We start from the raw sequence: 15,804 nt of genomic DNA on the forward strand, positions 1-15,804 counted from the left end.
GGGACTCGATCCCAGGACTCCAGGATCACGACCTGAGCCAAAGGCAGACGCTCAACCACTGAGCCACCCAGGCAACCCCGTTGCTGGATCTTCAGAAGGTTTCCATCTTGCAAAACTGAAACTCTGTCCCTATTAAACGACAATATCCTCTTCCCCCTCCCCTAGCCTCTGGCACCGCCCCCGCCCTATTCCACTTTCCGGCCCTATGAATCAGACTATCTAGGTACCTGGGGTGAGTGGAATCATATAGACTTTGTCTTTTGGTGACAGGCTTATTTCACTGAGCATCTTGTCCTCAAGGTCCGCCCGCGCTGTAGCAGGTGGCAGTATAACCCACCTTCTTGTATACCCCACATTTTATCTGTTCAGTGTCAGTAGGCTCTTGGGTTGTTTCCACTCTGGCTACCGTGGCCATGCTGCTGCGAACACGGTGGTGCCGGCTGGGAAGCTGGCCTTGAGCCCTGGCTTGGGAGGTGCCCCATGAGGCCAGCTAGAGCAGCACGGAGCCCTAATGAAGAGGTCCCTAAAGGGGAAGGAGCCAGAGACACGTAAATGCAGCAAAGACTCCCAACTGGCTTTTCGGGTTCAAAAATAAAACTATGAAGCTTTTTGCTTTCTTTCTCAAGCTTGCAGAGTGAGGGTGGCTCTGGTTGGAAGGTTAAAGTTGATGTTCTCTGGTTGGCATGCTTGCTCTATAATAAGCAAGGTCAAAGTTTTCTCAGAAATTGCTGCCAGTAACTATAAGGAAACAGGCAGGGGTAAAGCAAACACAAGAAAAAGACTCACATTAGAAGCACGTTCTGGGCTGTGCTCCTGTTAGAATGTACACAGAGCTTGGGGTCAAGGTCAGTTATCAACAAGTCTGTTTTTAGGAATTTTAGTTTAAAAATACATGCTAATGCTTTTCTTCTTTTCTTTTTTTTCCTTTCTTTCCTCCCTATTCTCTGACCATATGGCATGTCGTGTGTTTTTTGTTTTGTTTTGTTTTGGGGGGAGCATGTGTTATGCTCCCGATTTCATCTACGCCATCTTTCAAATAGCAGGTTGTCAACCACCTGGATTAATCACGACACACCCACTGCTGGATTTATATGAGCTTTGAACAAACACCTGTCAATGATTTACTCAAGAAAACATAATCCATTTTTAAAAAATTATCTATCCGTTCTTTGTGTTATCTTTCCAATATGCGCCTGTAGCCCTGTAAAGGGTGCAGGTTGAATGGGACACTCTAAAATGATCAAGGTATAGGGTATCAAGGTATAGGGATCAAGGGTAGCATATAAGGCGCCCACGGGACGCACACAGTCTGCCAGGAAGCCTGGGAGCTGGGGGGAGAGTGGGGTAGACCTTGCCCTTGGAGAGCCTGCTGCGTGCTCTGCCGTCTGAACTGCTGACGCTTCGACTGCTCTGAGCCACCAGGTCAAGAAGGCGCACACATGCCAGAGACTGTGCTGTGCCCTTAACACACGTGTTCTCATCCGATAGCCAGAATAATGCCGGAGATGGGGATACATGTATACCTCCCGGGGTTGTGAATCAAGAAACTGAAGCTCAGAGAGGTTGAGTGACTTGCCCAAGGCCCCAAAGCCAGGAAGCAGTGATGCTGTTTGACTCTGACACCTGTGCTCTCAGAGCTTCGAGGCTACTTGAAGTCATGGGGGTGTGTGTACCCGCTTTCCGAACTCACCAAAGGGTCTTAAGTGATCGGGAATAGGAGATTTTCTGAGTCACAAAAAAGAAAATAAGAAAGAAATGAGGTGAACAACCACAAGTTGCATGGGCTGCTTGGAAACAGGATTTTCTAGGAACACCGACAACTCTTCTAGGGAAGTGTTATCCTATGGTACGTGCCACATGCTGGACGCGGCTCGGAGGACCCCAGCCTCCACGCGGGCAGGGCCAGGGCATGTCCCCTGTACCAGCGGATAACACTGGGGCCAGCCACTACCGGCTCATGAGAGCCAGTTACTAAGCACCCAGCAATTTCTCGAACCAGTGAATAAACACAGCCATTCATAAAAATTAAATTACATAAACATCCAATTAAATGATATTAGAAACAAAGGTTAACAGATAGTTAAATCTCACCCTTCCCAATTATCTTACTATATTTTATTATTATTCATGCTCTCGAGGTTCTTTAACTCTACTTGTGTGTGTGCTACCGCTCGTCTCCGCACCCCTGTATTCAGTGATGTCTCACTGGTCGCTTGACATTGGCCGTGGTGGGAATATTTACACCACAGAAACCAGGAAACACTGTCAATCAAAGCTTGACTTTTTTTTTTTTTTTTCTCCCTGCTCATCTACACTTAGGAAGGTTCTGGAGAAAATGTATGTATATAACAATGTAAGTTATATGAAAGCATGTTGTGTCTAGAGCCATTACGAGTAGCGCGTAAAACTGAGGAAGTGGTTGAAAACTGTTATCTGGTACAGCAAAGAGGTCATGGATAAACATGTGAAGTTCCAGCATGCATCGTTCTCCTTTCACTTTTGTCTTGCTCATCAAGGCAAAGATATCCGCCCACGTTCAGGTTGGGGACTCACTCACTCATCCATCAGTCGCGAAGGTACGTTGGCTATGGGTGTCAGCATTCAGGCAAAGTCAGTGAAAGCGTGCTGTGAGAGTCGACGGGCTATACGGAACGTACGACAAAGAGTAGTGTATTTTTTATTATTATTTGTAGAGAACGTGTTACACGTTCTTTCTATGCTTACTTAACTTTTTTTCAGAGAGCTGCTTGGTAAACATTTACCAGCGGGGTGCTGGCCACAGCCGGCAGTGCCTGGTACGCGCTGTGGGTGTTCGCTGGCTGAACTTTGTGGAAAAACTGGCAGATGGAGCACAAGTCAAAAGGCCTTTGGCTGATTCTGGGGGTTCGGGCTGGGAAAATGCATGACAAGCCTGGCACGTCTTATAATTGTGGAAAGTAAGGAGGTCCTCAAAAGCCACGGGTGGGGACATGTCAAAGGACACAGCAACCAACCCAAAAGAGCGCCCAGTGGCCACGGCTGGAGTTATTTGAGCAACAAGACAGATGATGTAGTACCGGGTCATCAACCAAAGTACACACTGAATATACATGAGTTCATACTGATATAAATACATGCTTCAGGAAATACATAAACAGGGAAGGACAATCTTCCTTACAGAAGAATTTCACATGTGTAGATAGGCCCCTTCCAGGAGGTGGAGCTAACTTCCCATTCTCCACTCCTTCCTCTCCTGTCCTTTGGGGGTGGGTTACACTTATGACCCGCTCCCAAAGAATAAAGTACGGAAGGGGGAAAGTAGTAATTTTATAGTGAAGAAACCTGGCAAATACCAGCTTAGCCAAGCGAAGAAGTTAACATCCCCCGGGGATGTCATGTGAACGATGAGTACCCCCTGATATGTGACAAGGACACTGCACCTTTGTGGCATGTTTTCTGAAAACCATAACCCCAGTCTACTCCGAGAAAAGGATCTGACAAATCGGATATGAACACAACATAATACAATACAACCAGGAATCCTGAAGAATGACACCTGCTCAGGACTCCACAAGACTATCGGGGTCATGAAAGCCAGACTGAGAGGCTGTCACAGACCAGAGGAGGTTAGGAAGACACAGTGACGAAAGCCAGCGCGGTGCCCCGTGTTGGGTCCAGGAGCCTGAAGTTCAGTTAATAATCTCATGATTTGGAAAACCGTATGATGGTAATGTAAAAATGGGGACAATGGAGGAAGGGGTATACAAGAACTCTCTGTGCTATCACTGCTTTTTTTTTTATAACCTTTATATAAATTTAGAAGTTATTAAAAAATGAAAGTGTTATTTACTTAAAGGGAGGGGAAAGAAAAAGACTTCGGGTTACCAGGAAAAAAATGGTACAAAATCCTTATGCAACTACTGATGCAGCATACTCACGGGAGAGTTCTCTGGGACGGCTTCCAGCCCCAGAAGTTTCTTTTTTTTTTTTTTTTTTTAATTTTTATTTATTTATGATAGTCACAGAGAGAGAGAGAGGCGCAGAGACACAGGCAGAGGGAGAAGCAGGCTCCATGCACCGGGAGCCCGATGTGGGATTCAATCCCCGGTCTCCAGGATCGCGCCTTGGGCCAAAGGCAGGCGCCAAACCGCTGCGCCACCCAGGGATCCTGCCCCAGAAGTTTCCTAAGTAAAGTTGAGGGCCGCACACCTGTAATGACTGGAAGGGGTGGAGGTGGAAGGCGCCACCGACCACCGACGGGTTAGCCTAGGCAGCACAGGTGTTAGCGCCGACAGCCAGCAGGAGGCACTATCTGGCCCCGGGGCCCACAGCCTTCTCTCCCTCTGCAGCTCCTGGGGTCGTTGCAATAATTCCAAGGGGGGTAATAAATTTAAGTCCCCCAGAAAAGGCTCAATCGTGTCCAAGATGTTCAATGTGAGAAATCAGGATTATACATTTGGAACAGGGACCTGACACGTTATATACAATTTCTGGAGCTTCAAGAGGTGGGTCTGTTTGAGCTGCTCAGAAGGGTCCTTCATTTGGATTTTTACCAGCCGGGTTAAGTTGGAGACGCGGCCCATCGAATTTCCCCACTGTCTGCAAGTCTTCTAGCCTACGGTCTTTCCTTTCGAGTTCTAACTAGCTTCCTGGTCAGTCCGTAAAACGGGAAAGAGAGTCTAAGGAGAAAAGACCCAGATTTTTGCAAATAAGCCTTTTCTACCCCTAGATGAGGTCTCCTCCAGTTCATTCTTGCCAGATTGAGAGACTGAAGGGATGAAAGAATGAATGATCACCCATGAAGTTGAGAAAAGAGAAGCAGCAGTGTGGTTCCAGCTCGATCACAAAGGGACCTGCCGGAGGAAGCCAGAGGCAGCCGAGCTTGGTCCCTTGGTTCCCCGGGTGGGGTCATTTCCCTAGGATGTGAAGGCTTCACTGGAGCTCTTCCCTCTGCGTCCCCGCCCTGCCCTCCGATGTCATCTGGGTGGCCTGGAGATAGACATCTGATGACAACACAGACCTCCACAGTCCTCTTGTGTTTTTGCTGGGGACACCCTGCCTGGGGCCATGGGTTGCCCACACTCTCCACTTCTCTGGCCTCAGAACATCTCCTTCGACAAGAAACACCTGACCTCAGGGTGCCTCACCACATCAGCGGGTCCCACAGGAGCTTGACCAGCAAGAGTTTTGTTCTAAGGAGTTCCTTTGGTCCTTTGGTCACTGGTCCCTCGAGCCTGGGTACAGGCAAAGCCACATCTTCTCAAGAATGGAATCTATGCCGAGGTGCCATGAGGATGGAAATGCCACCCTTCCCCAGGATGGACCGTGAGCTTCTCATCACATGCATTCGCCAGGGCTACTCTGCTTCCTTGGGCATCGGTTTGGGATTTTCCAATGGAAAAGTGGATTATTTCTCATTTTCTTCCCCAAATTCCTACTCTCAAATCCTATTAGTTCAGTTTAGGCAGTGGGAATGCCTCCTAATGTCATGGACATGTGGGGTCTCTCTGTTTTGCCTAGCCCTCATCCATTCTCCATCTTCTGTGGGTACCTTAGTCTTTGTGGAGGAGAGCCTTTCCCTTTCCACATAATTCTGGTGGGGCTGATCTCTTCTGCTCCAGGGGAGAGACCATGACCCAGGCCGGGCAATCAGGGCATTCCATGTCTTTGGCCTCAGTGATTGGTTCAAGGATAGGCACATGATCCAAGTCAAGCTAATTAAGAAATTTCTTCTTTTCTTGGAGCTACTAAGTTTAGAGGGTGCTGGGGCTGCTGGTGGCCACCTCAGTATAAGGGGGGCAAAGGGACTGCCTGAGATTGTGAAGCTAACAGAGATGAAAGAGACAGATTCCTGACCATTGTTCAGGCACCTGGATCCAGCTGGGCCTGAAGCTGGTGCTTTTGGTCTTTTCAGTGACAAGAGCTCCCCGCCACCTCCCCCCACCCCGGCCGACCCCTGCCTTAGGCTAGTTTGAGTTGGGTGTCTGACACTTGCAAACAATAAAGTTTCCTGGAAAATAAGTTTATTGAGACTTTAGCACAAGCATCAGTGCATAGTCAGAATGAAGGGTGTTATACAGGTTACGATATACTCAAACACAACCCACCAGAGTGTAAACATGCACCACATTCATTTATCTTTAAACTTGTAAAGGTAAAGCAGTGGCCCAGAGAAGAAGTGATCTAAGATCAAGGAACCAACCACAAGACACGCAGTGAAACGTCACACACAGAAACTTTGAACAAATACAGTTTTCTAGCTACAGCAGACTTCAGACTACAAATCCCAAGTATCTTTTCAAAACTCGTACTGGGAAGAGCGTTCCCAAGTTTTAAAAGAAAACTTCCCCATTGAAGAAACAGTGAAATTTATAATATACAACTGCGGTGTGTATTACACGTTAATGCCTAGCACTTGTATCAGCCAAATCTCAATGCGAGTCTATTACGACGTGTGCAAATGCGTATTACGTATACATATTCAGAACCACATATTTCCAGCTTTTTGAAAAAAAGATGGGATGAAAAGACTGTTTGAATCTATTTTCTCAGCTTGCCTATTTTTAATGATTCCTCAGTTAACCAGGTAAAAGGAACTAAGCAGCACGTTCCTGGAGCCCAGCAGGGCTTGAGCTGGGCCAGCTCCTTCTCCCTGTCCTCACCTCCATTCTCAGCTTTTCTTTCAGGAACTAAAGTAAAATAGGAGAATCAGTGGAGCCGGGGGTTATAAACAGAGGCTGGTAAATGTTTTCTGTAGAGCCAGACAGTAGATATTGCTGGCTTTGCACGCCGCAGGCTCCACCCAACTAGCTCTGTTGCCGTAGCAGGACGACAGATGTGGGTGACATTGACGTGACACAGGACGGCTGGTTTCCCATAAAACTTTATTCACAAAAACAGGTGATGGCCTGGATGCGGCCCCGTGGGCTGGAGTTTGCCAATCTCTGGTTAGGGGCGTGGGATTGAGCATCACATGCTCCCTCTTTGCGGCTGACCATCCGTGGGCCCTGACGAGTGCGTTCCTTTTGTGCCTTGTCTGAAGAACCGGGTGGTAACGGCCACTTCCCAGCCCGTGGGACGTGAACAGCGAGTGCACACCCCAGCTTAGAGTCCTTCCTCGGAGGGGCCACGCGCACCCAGCAGGAGCCAGCAGGCACTCCCAGCGGGGAAGGGTGGGACTGGGTTTGCCCTGGAGCTGCAGCAACCTCCAGGGAGAAAGTTAGGGGAGGCGAATAGGGAAGCCAGTAAGTGCAACTGCATTTTCTTCTACTGTTGGTGGCTTTCGCTTTGGCCGCCGTGAAAAATCTTCCCCAACAGCACGTGGGACGGCAGGTTGGCCTGGGACCCGCAGGACTTGCCTCCACGGCCCTGCAGTGAAGCCCCCGCCCGAGCCCTCGAAGCAGCAGCAGCAGCAGCAGCTCGGCGCCCCGGGCCACTGGCAGGAAGAGCCCCTGGAGCCCGGGGGACTTGGGAGAGCGACCTGTCGGCCCTGGCGCTGGCTGTAACCCTAACATACGCCAGAGGAAGTCCCAGGAAAATCGCTGGGCACCACTCACACGATGATGGGGTGGTCCCGACGACTCGTGCAGAGATGCTCAAGGGAGAGGCAGGGCGCCCTGTGAGTAACACACCCGCCTGGTGGACGCTGGAAACGAAGGCTGAGGGAGGTGCCATGAGTCGCGGCTGGAGTGCGGACTCGGGCCTGCGGACCCCCAAGCGCCTGCTTTCCTCCCCGGCTCTGCACTCCCTCCCGGTACAGCGGGGACCCGCAAGGGCTGTGGGGCTGCGTCGCGTGGGATGTCGTAGGAGGTACCCAGGTCATGTGGGAGAGGGTGGCTGGACGAGGGACAGGGCCGAGCAGCCGAAGGCAGGGGTGGTCATGTTTACCACCGTGGGGGCCCCCCTGCCCACCCCCGCTGGCCCAGGTGGGCGAGGTCAGCCCGGAGCCCAGTCTTGGGTGGCCGCTGTTGGGACCACGCATGGGGAAGAGGAAAACTGCTTCCGAGGGCTGCCAACCTGTGCATGAGACAGTTCTGCACATCCCTTGGGGTGTCTGGCTTACCTTTCTCCCTTCTGGGCATTTCCATCAGACCTGCCAAATTTCAGAACAGAGGAGGACGCGATTCACCTGTTTGGGTGAGGTGGGTCTCCTCGCCTTTCCGGCTGCCGTATCAGGATGCCAGCGCCGAGGCTTCCACACCTCCCTGTCTGGGGACCAGAAGGTGCTACACGGGCAGCCACAGACGAAAGCCGCGACATGGTGGGCACACCCGGGTCGGACTTCGATGGCCTGGTGCTGAGGCACAGGCTGTTACTCCGTCTCCGGCTGCTCCAGGGCCACTGCCAATGGCCCTGCACCCACGTCTTACACAGCTGGGCTGGGGGTGGGGGTGGGCGCCGTCCACGTGCACCCTGGCGTGAATGGTGACCCTACCCCTGTGCCGCACGGAGGCCCTAGGTCCCGCTTCGGTGAAGGAGCTTTGATTTACAAAGTGTGTTCCCGGACGTACCTGGGGGCAGGTGCCAATGCCTCCCGTCAACCAAGAGGGGCTTTTGGGGGGATATTTTTTCATCTTGGAGGTCATTCTGCAGGTAATCTTCATGCACAGGACTCCATCTGCTGGCAGGGGACGTCTTGGGAGGTTTGCAGTCCCAAGGAGCACCCACCGAGGCGTCGTCCTGGCCGCAAACATGCTCGTGTGCTTGATTCTGAAGCGGAGTGTTACCGTGAGCTGTCACGGGGGCCGGACGCGGGGCCACGCAGTTTACATGCACTGCCCACGGAGTGCCACGGTGGCTCCGTGTTAGCGCCCTGACGTTGCAGGTCTGGGAGCCAAGGTGCAAGCGCGAGGTGACACGTGTGCGAGCCTGCACGAGCGCAAGAGCGGGCTGGACTGCGCTCCCATGGCCTGACCGGGACGCACAGTCCACCCACCGCGACGTCTGCTAACACGTGTGGCTGCCTGAGCTCTCGCCACTCTCCACCCTCACCCCCAAGAAGATGCTGTCACGTGCCTTCCGATTGGTTACGGTTGCCACCAAGCCTGGAATAAGTGTTTTCGTTTGGGAACTCTTCAGCCAGGAAGAGAATAGCTTCGGTCATGCCCAAGCCTTCTGACACCTTGATGATCCTTCTGGAAAACACTACCTCAGTGGTGGTTGGGGGGGGGACACAGTGCCCCTCACCTGGGACCCCAAAAACCAGTCATAAGCAAGAGCACGCAGCAATCAGGATGGCCACAAATGTCTTAGAAAAGCTGGACCTCAAAGTATTTAACGAGAGATGCCCTTCATCACCTCCTCTTCCTTCCTTCCTCCCGTCCAGCCTTCCTTCCCTCTTTCCCTCCGTCCCTCCTTCCTTCCAGGCCACAGGGCTGCCCTCACGCAGGCTCTGCAGAGGATGCCTCGGGGGATGCCTGCATGAACGTCTCCCAAACTAGGAATGCCCCGAGCAGAAAGCACTTTTGGGAGGACGGAGGAGGGAGGGGGAGTCCTGCGCAGGGGGGGGGGGGGCGGGGAAGGTGGCTCCCTGGGGAGGCCCAGGCTGCTGCAAGCGCCCTGGGCACAGGCCGGGGGATCATTTATGCAGCTGCTTGCGGTCACTTAGGAAATGAAGCGGGACGCACACGCTTGGAGAAATAAGAATTTTTAAAAATTCGTGTATATTCAAGCGACCACAACAAGTGTGCTTTGCTGTGTCTGAAGACCAGTCGGTGATACTGCGCTCGCTAGCGTTAGATAGATCAGATGGCTTTGTCCCCTCTAGGTCCCCGCGGGTGGGGATCCAGATTACTTCGGCGCTTGGCCAGCTGTGTGACGCTGGGGAGATGGAGATGACTTAACCTCTCTGAGTTTTGGATTCCTTGTCTGGAAGACAGGGATCATGAGAGAACCCACCTCGCAGGCCGCTCTAAGTGTTAAATAAGAGAAAGCAGGCAAATTGCTGGGCACAGTGTCCTTCCTCTCGGTGGGTGACTCCTGCTACTCCCCCCGCCCCCCCGCCCTTTAAAGCACCTTCTTCTCTAGTCAAGATTCGAGGTCTTCATCACCATCCATTACACTTAGTTCACATCAGAAGCACCTCTAAAAATGAAGTGCCCCCCCTTCTGTATTTGTACCCCCAGGTCCAAGACACCCTTGTTCACAACTGACAACAGGCGGGCGGAGCCATCGATGGATAAAATGGCTCGACAAAGTGGGGTGTATACACACGACGGAATGTTACTCAGACGAAGGGGGGACTGTGACACGTGGGGGACGTTACGCGGTGTGAGTGAAGCGACACAGTCACGCAGGGAGGGACGCTCTAAGATTCCCCTTCCACGAGGTGCCCGGAGCGGCCAGATTCACAGAGACAGAACGAATAGTGTGGGGGGCGGAAGGAAGGGCGAGTCTCTGTCTACGGGGCTCAGGGTTTCAGTCCGGGCAGACGAAGGGAGTTCTGGAGACGGCGCAGGAGCCGTGGGAGTGCGAGGCCGCGGAGCTGTATACTTAAAAACGGCGGAGATGGCCAAAGTTTTCAGCATTTGACCACAGTTTTTCAGATTAAAAATGGAAAACAAACCAAAAAGACACCTAAGGACCTCCCTAAGGTTTTTTGTTTTGTTTTGTTTTGTTTTGTTTTGTTTGGGGGGGTGGGGAGGGCGGTAACAGAAATGGATGGAAATAGTCTGAAAGCAGAACGGGACGGACGCCTCACTCTGCAAATGTACAAAAATGGGCTGAACTGTCGGCTTCCTGTGAATGAAGTTCATTTACGTTACGTAAGTGAACTGAGCTCTTAGCTCGCTGAGAGCAGGCGAGCCGACGGATGCCACGCTCACGAGGAGCCGAGCGGGTGGTGAACGCGTTGGCGGCCTTGACTGTGCGATGGTTACCCGGCGGCCCACGGATGTCACAGCCCATCAGATTGCATCCTTCAAACACGTGCAGTTCATTGTGTGTCAGTCACACCTTCGTAAAGCTGCTTCCCACCCCCACCACCTCTTTTTTGTTTTTAAAGTAGGCTCTACGCCCAGCTTGGAGCCCAATGTGAGGCTTGAACGCGGGACCCGGAGAACGAGCCCTGAGCTGAGATCAAGAGTCAGACGCTTAGCGGGCTAAGCCACCCAGGCGCCCTCCGTAAATCTGTTTTTTTTTTTTTTAAAGCACAGTTTTCCATATACAAATGAACTCATATTTTCTTAAACAATGCCCCCTTTTGATGGATATTTAGGTTTCAATTTTCGTGTCCCTATAAATACCATTTCCATAAATATCTTCTTATGAAAAAAACGCAGACATTGTCCCCCTTCCCCCTGCCGGCAAGCCACAAAAGGAGAAGTTCTCAGGGTGGGGGCCTGGGAACCTGTAATTTTGTTGAACATTCCAGAAACATTCTTATAATCAGACTTGTTTGAGAAACATTGACTCAAACTTCACCAACTTGGATTTACAGGTTTGGAGTTTGAAATTCCATTTTCTTTGGTTCTTGGGGGAAAAAAAATCTGTAAATGCTCTGTACAAGGGATTCTAAATTTAGGGTTCCCTTCTGTTGGGGGTGCATCAGAATCCCCAATGCAGACCCCACTCCCAGAGAGGCTGTGTAGCGTCGCCAGATTTAACGTAAATAGAGAGATTAAAAAATAAAAAATATAAATGGGACCTAGGGTAACCAATTAACTCTGAATTTCAGCCAAATACCAAATAATGTTTTTTAGCATAAGTGATTCCTTGCAATATTTGGGATAAGCTTATACTAAAAAATTATTTGGTGCCTATCTGAAATTCAGATTAACTGGGTGTCCTGTGTTTTATCTGGCAATCGTAAGCCATGAGTCCTCGGGCCTGTGTGAGGCCCAGGGATCTGCACTGTTGGTCTGCTCCCCACAGGGTTATGATGTATGGGGGGGAGGGGCAGGCTTTAGAACCCGTGCTGAGGACTCTGGGTCAGGTCAACACCTTTGGGTCAGGAGCTGCCCCAGGACCCTGGCGCGTCCCATGAACAAACACATCTTCTGAGGAGGATAAGACAGCTGAGCAGAAAAATCCACCCACTTCTTCGAAGTCAAACATGATGGGTGTGGCATCCTGGCCCACGCAGCTGGAGGGACATCACTGATCTTCTCGGGGTGCATATTTACGGCTGCCCATGGGCTCGAAACCCCAGGAGTCTGTCTAGATCCTCTAAATTTTATTTATGCTCAGCCTGTCCCAGAAAGGAATTTAAGCCTTGGAGGCCTCAGTCCACGTATCGTTCTTGGGGGCGCCAACTCACTGGGACCCACAAGGTGGATACCAACATGTGCTCACCGTGAGTGGGCACCGGGCTAGTCTTCAATTAGAGTTGACTCTTTCAGAACCTGAAGGTGAGCCTGCAAGGCCTCTGCTGTCATTGGGCCCACTTTGTAGAGGAGGTTCTGGGGGCCCAGGAGCTTGCTCAGGTTCGGGGGGGTCCAGGGTCTTGCTCAGGTTCTGGGGGGTCTGGGGGCTTGCTCAGGTTCTGGGGGGTCCAGGGTCTTGCTCAGGTTCTGGGGGGTCTGGGGGCTTGCTCAGGTTCTGGGCGCCCGGGGGCTTGCTCAGGTTCTGGGGGGGGCCCAGGGGTTTGCTCAGGTTCTGGGGGGTCCAGGGGCTTCCTCAGGTTCTGGGGCGGCCTGGGGGCTTGCTCAGGTTCTGGGGGGCCCGGGGGCTTGCTCAGGTTCTGGGGAGCCCAGGGTGTGCTCAGGTTCTGGGGGTCCTGGGGGCTTGCTCAGGTTCTGGGGCGCTGGGGGCTTGCTCAGGTTCTTGGGGTCCAGGGGCTTACTCAGGGGCACACACAAGCACTCAAATGGTAGAGCTAGGATTCTGACCAAAACCTGTGTGGCTAACGGCCCCCCGCCCCGGCCCCCATCCTGCCTCTCTGGGGAACAGTATGTTCCTTCGTCACTGAGCTTTAATGGGGAAGCTTTGTATTACATTTTGCTCTAACTGGGGCCATATTTCAGGTCAGGATCCAAGGACATTTCTGATCGGGGCATAACAACAGCTGCCACGTGCTGAGTGTCTGCTCGGGGCAGACACTGACTTTCACGCTTTGCAGGTGGATATTCTCTCCATGTCACGCAGCCCTGGGGAGCCTGGCACCCAAAACATAAAGAGCCCTGGCTGAGGTCACACAGCAAGGGAGCTGCAGAGTGCTCATCGGCCTAAGATGAAGCATCCGTCTCTGAGTTTTCAAAAGTACACACCTGCTTTCCTCCTCCCCGAACCACGTTGGCAGTTTTAGGAGAATGCTGTGGTTCTGGTCGGCCTCTGCGCAACTCTTACATGTCGTTCCAGGAAGTTCCCAGAAGAGGGCGCAAGGACCCCACCCCCACCCCCCACACCATCCTACCAGGATCCACTTTTGGTGTGAACCTTGCAAGGTCCAGTGAGTCCATGTCACTTGTGTGCGGAGCCTGAAATCCGAGTGGCACGCTGTGGACAAGCACCACCCTTCGGGTGCACGGAAGGCGACACGACACGGAACCTCTGGCCCCCTACCCTGCAAGGGCCTGGACTCACCGAGGGTGGGTTTTCGATGACCAGTTCATAGGTCAGCCCTGTAGACCCAAATCTCAGGATGTCTCCGGGTAGCAGCTTCACGGCCACATTCTGAATGTGGCACTCGTTGACGAAGGTGCCGTTTCGGGAATTGAAGTCCTGGAGAACAAAGCTGTCCTCGGCCTCATTGTATTCGATAAGAGCATGATGGTTGTCGATGTCAGGAGACTGAAATACAGAAGGAAGACCGCTGTAACCAGGGCTCCTAACGTCTACTAGTGAGCACTGGGTACCAGAAGGTGCTAAATGCCTCGCCTGGCCAGCTGGTCACCACAGCCCTCATTTAAAAATGATGATGCTTGGGGACACCTGGGTGGCTCAGTGGTTGGGTGCCTGCTTTGGCTCAGGGCATGATCCTGGAGTCCCCGGATTGAGTCCCACACTGGGCTCCTGCATGGAGCCTGCTTCTCCCTCTGCCTCTTTCTTTGTGTGTCTCTCATGAATAAATTAATAAAATCTTAAAAAAAAATAAAAATGATGATGCTCGGACTCTGGGCTGGGTGTGGAGCCTGCTTAAGACTCTCTCTCTCTCCTTCTGCCCCTCCCCTCCACCCTTCTTCTCTCTCCTAAGAAAAAAGATGACGCTCAGGGTCAGAGAAGTTAAGTGACCTGGCTAAGGCTACATGGCATAGTGGGGCTGGGGTATGTGCTCTCTGACTCCAGCCCCAGAGCAAGTGCCCAGGTTGTGGGGAGGGGGACCACGTAGCACAGAGGCAAAGGAGCTTGGGGGAGTCTGGAGGAGCACATGTCTGGCTCCTTTAGGGGAGTCAGCCACTTTTTATTTTTCTGACCCATGGAGCTATGCTTTTGGTGGTCCAGATGGCAGGACAGAAAGCAAGAATGTCCCCAAACACAAACCAGGAAGGCCAGTTGGCAAGTGACAACTATCCACTTTCCTGCAAGGAAAATCCTGTGTCCGTGGAATAAGTACATATAGTTAAGGGGGGAAGGGTTTCTAATGATCGCCATTCTTTAATTTTTTTGTTTGATTCATTTTAAAAATAAAAAATAAAAACATAAAAATAACATTTTTTTTTTTTTTTTTTTTAAAATAACATTTAAAAAAAGTTACAGAGAATGAGAACTGGGGAAAAACACCAAAAAAAAAAAAAAAAAAACATTAAAATCACTTCGGCCCCCACCACCCTAGGAGCGAGCACTGATAACACTGTGGTTCCCTTCTTTCTGGTTTTCTGTCTATGCTTAAAGTCTTTATAAAAAGTTCAAACAAAATTGAGATCACACCACATAACACAGTTCTATGACTACCTTTACAAAACCTTGATGTACAATGAAGATAGCCCCATAGAGATTGGTTATTTCTCAGAATTTAGCTAATTGGAGATGACTTGCTTTTTAATAGGAGGCCAGGTGTGACTACATTTCCATAAAGAAAGGGACCCGGACAGTGTGTCTGTGAGTTGCCAGTGGGGGTGGGGTAGGGTGGCGGAGTCATTCCGTGATTTCACTTTGGTCAGAGGGTGAGCAAAGTTCAGCATCCAGGAGGAAATACCACGTTGCTCGGCTGCGGGGCTCTGGACTATGGCAGCAGGGCACATGTGAAGTCTTTCTTTCCAGGATGCTGTTATTAGACATCCACTCCAGTCCGAGACTTTGCAGTTAGTTTTTAAATTTGTCTTCTCAGTCTACCTCATCTGACGTTCATGCAAACATAGTTGCACTTAGAAAAGTGTAAAGTCCCATAATACAATGATAACCAATAGTTTGTATCAATAATATAATAACAGCTTATATTATATAGCTTATATTATACTGTACATTATATACCAGGAAATTTGCTAAGTGTTCTACCGAATTATCCCATTTCATCTACCCAATAACCCAAAGGGCTAGTTCTCCATTCTGTAGATAAGGAAACTGAGGCACAGAATGATTAAATTTGCCCAAAGTCACCTAGCTTGACTAGCCTTCACTAACCTGGCATGTACTCAGATTTGCTTGATTCAAATGTCTGTATTCTTACCCACCTTGAAAATTTTTATCATACACGTGGGCACTCAAAATATGGAAAGGCAAAAAGCAAGCAGGAGGAACTATATTAATTTCAGATGGAACAGACTTGAGAGCTAGGAGTGTTACCAGGGATAAAGGGAGGCATTATGTGATGATAAAGGGGCCACTTCTCCAAGAAAACATAACAGTCCTTAATTGTATGTGCTTCAAGATAGAGCATCAGAATAAGTGAGGCAGAGAGCGATAGAAGTTTGAGTAGAAACAGACAAATCCATTATGACAGTTAGAGTC

At 50.7% G+C, this 15,804-nt stretch overlaps 1 protein-coding gene across 7 annotated transcripts in view; it reads right to left on the reverse strand.

The window, feature by feature from the left end:
- Nucleotides 1-15,804, reverse strand: part of FHAD1 (forkhead associated phosphopeptide binding domain 1) — a 121,892-nt gene that overhangs the window by 86,863 nt on the left and 19,225 nt on the right. For all 7 annotated transcript variants that reach the window (XM_077899537.1, XM_077899539.1, XM_077899536.1 and 4 more), the window contains exon 3: nt 13,501-13,707. In XM_077899537.1, coding sequence (XP_077755663.1) covers nt 13,501-13,707 — 207 coding nt within the window. The remainder of the gene's footprint in view (nt 1-13,500; nt 13,708-15,804) is intronic.

Source organism: Canis aureus, chromosome 5 (genome assembly GCF_053574225.1).
Source record: "Canis aureus isolate CA01 chromosome 5, VMU_Caureus_v.1.0, whole genome shotgun sequence".
NCBI lineage: Eukaryota > Metazoa > Chordata > Mammalia > Carnivora > Canidae > Canis > Canis aureus.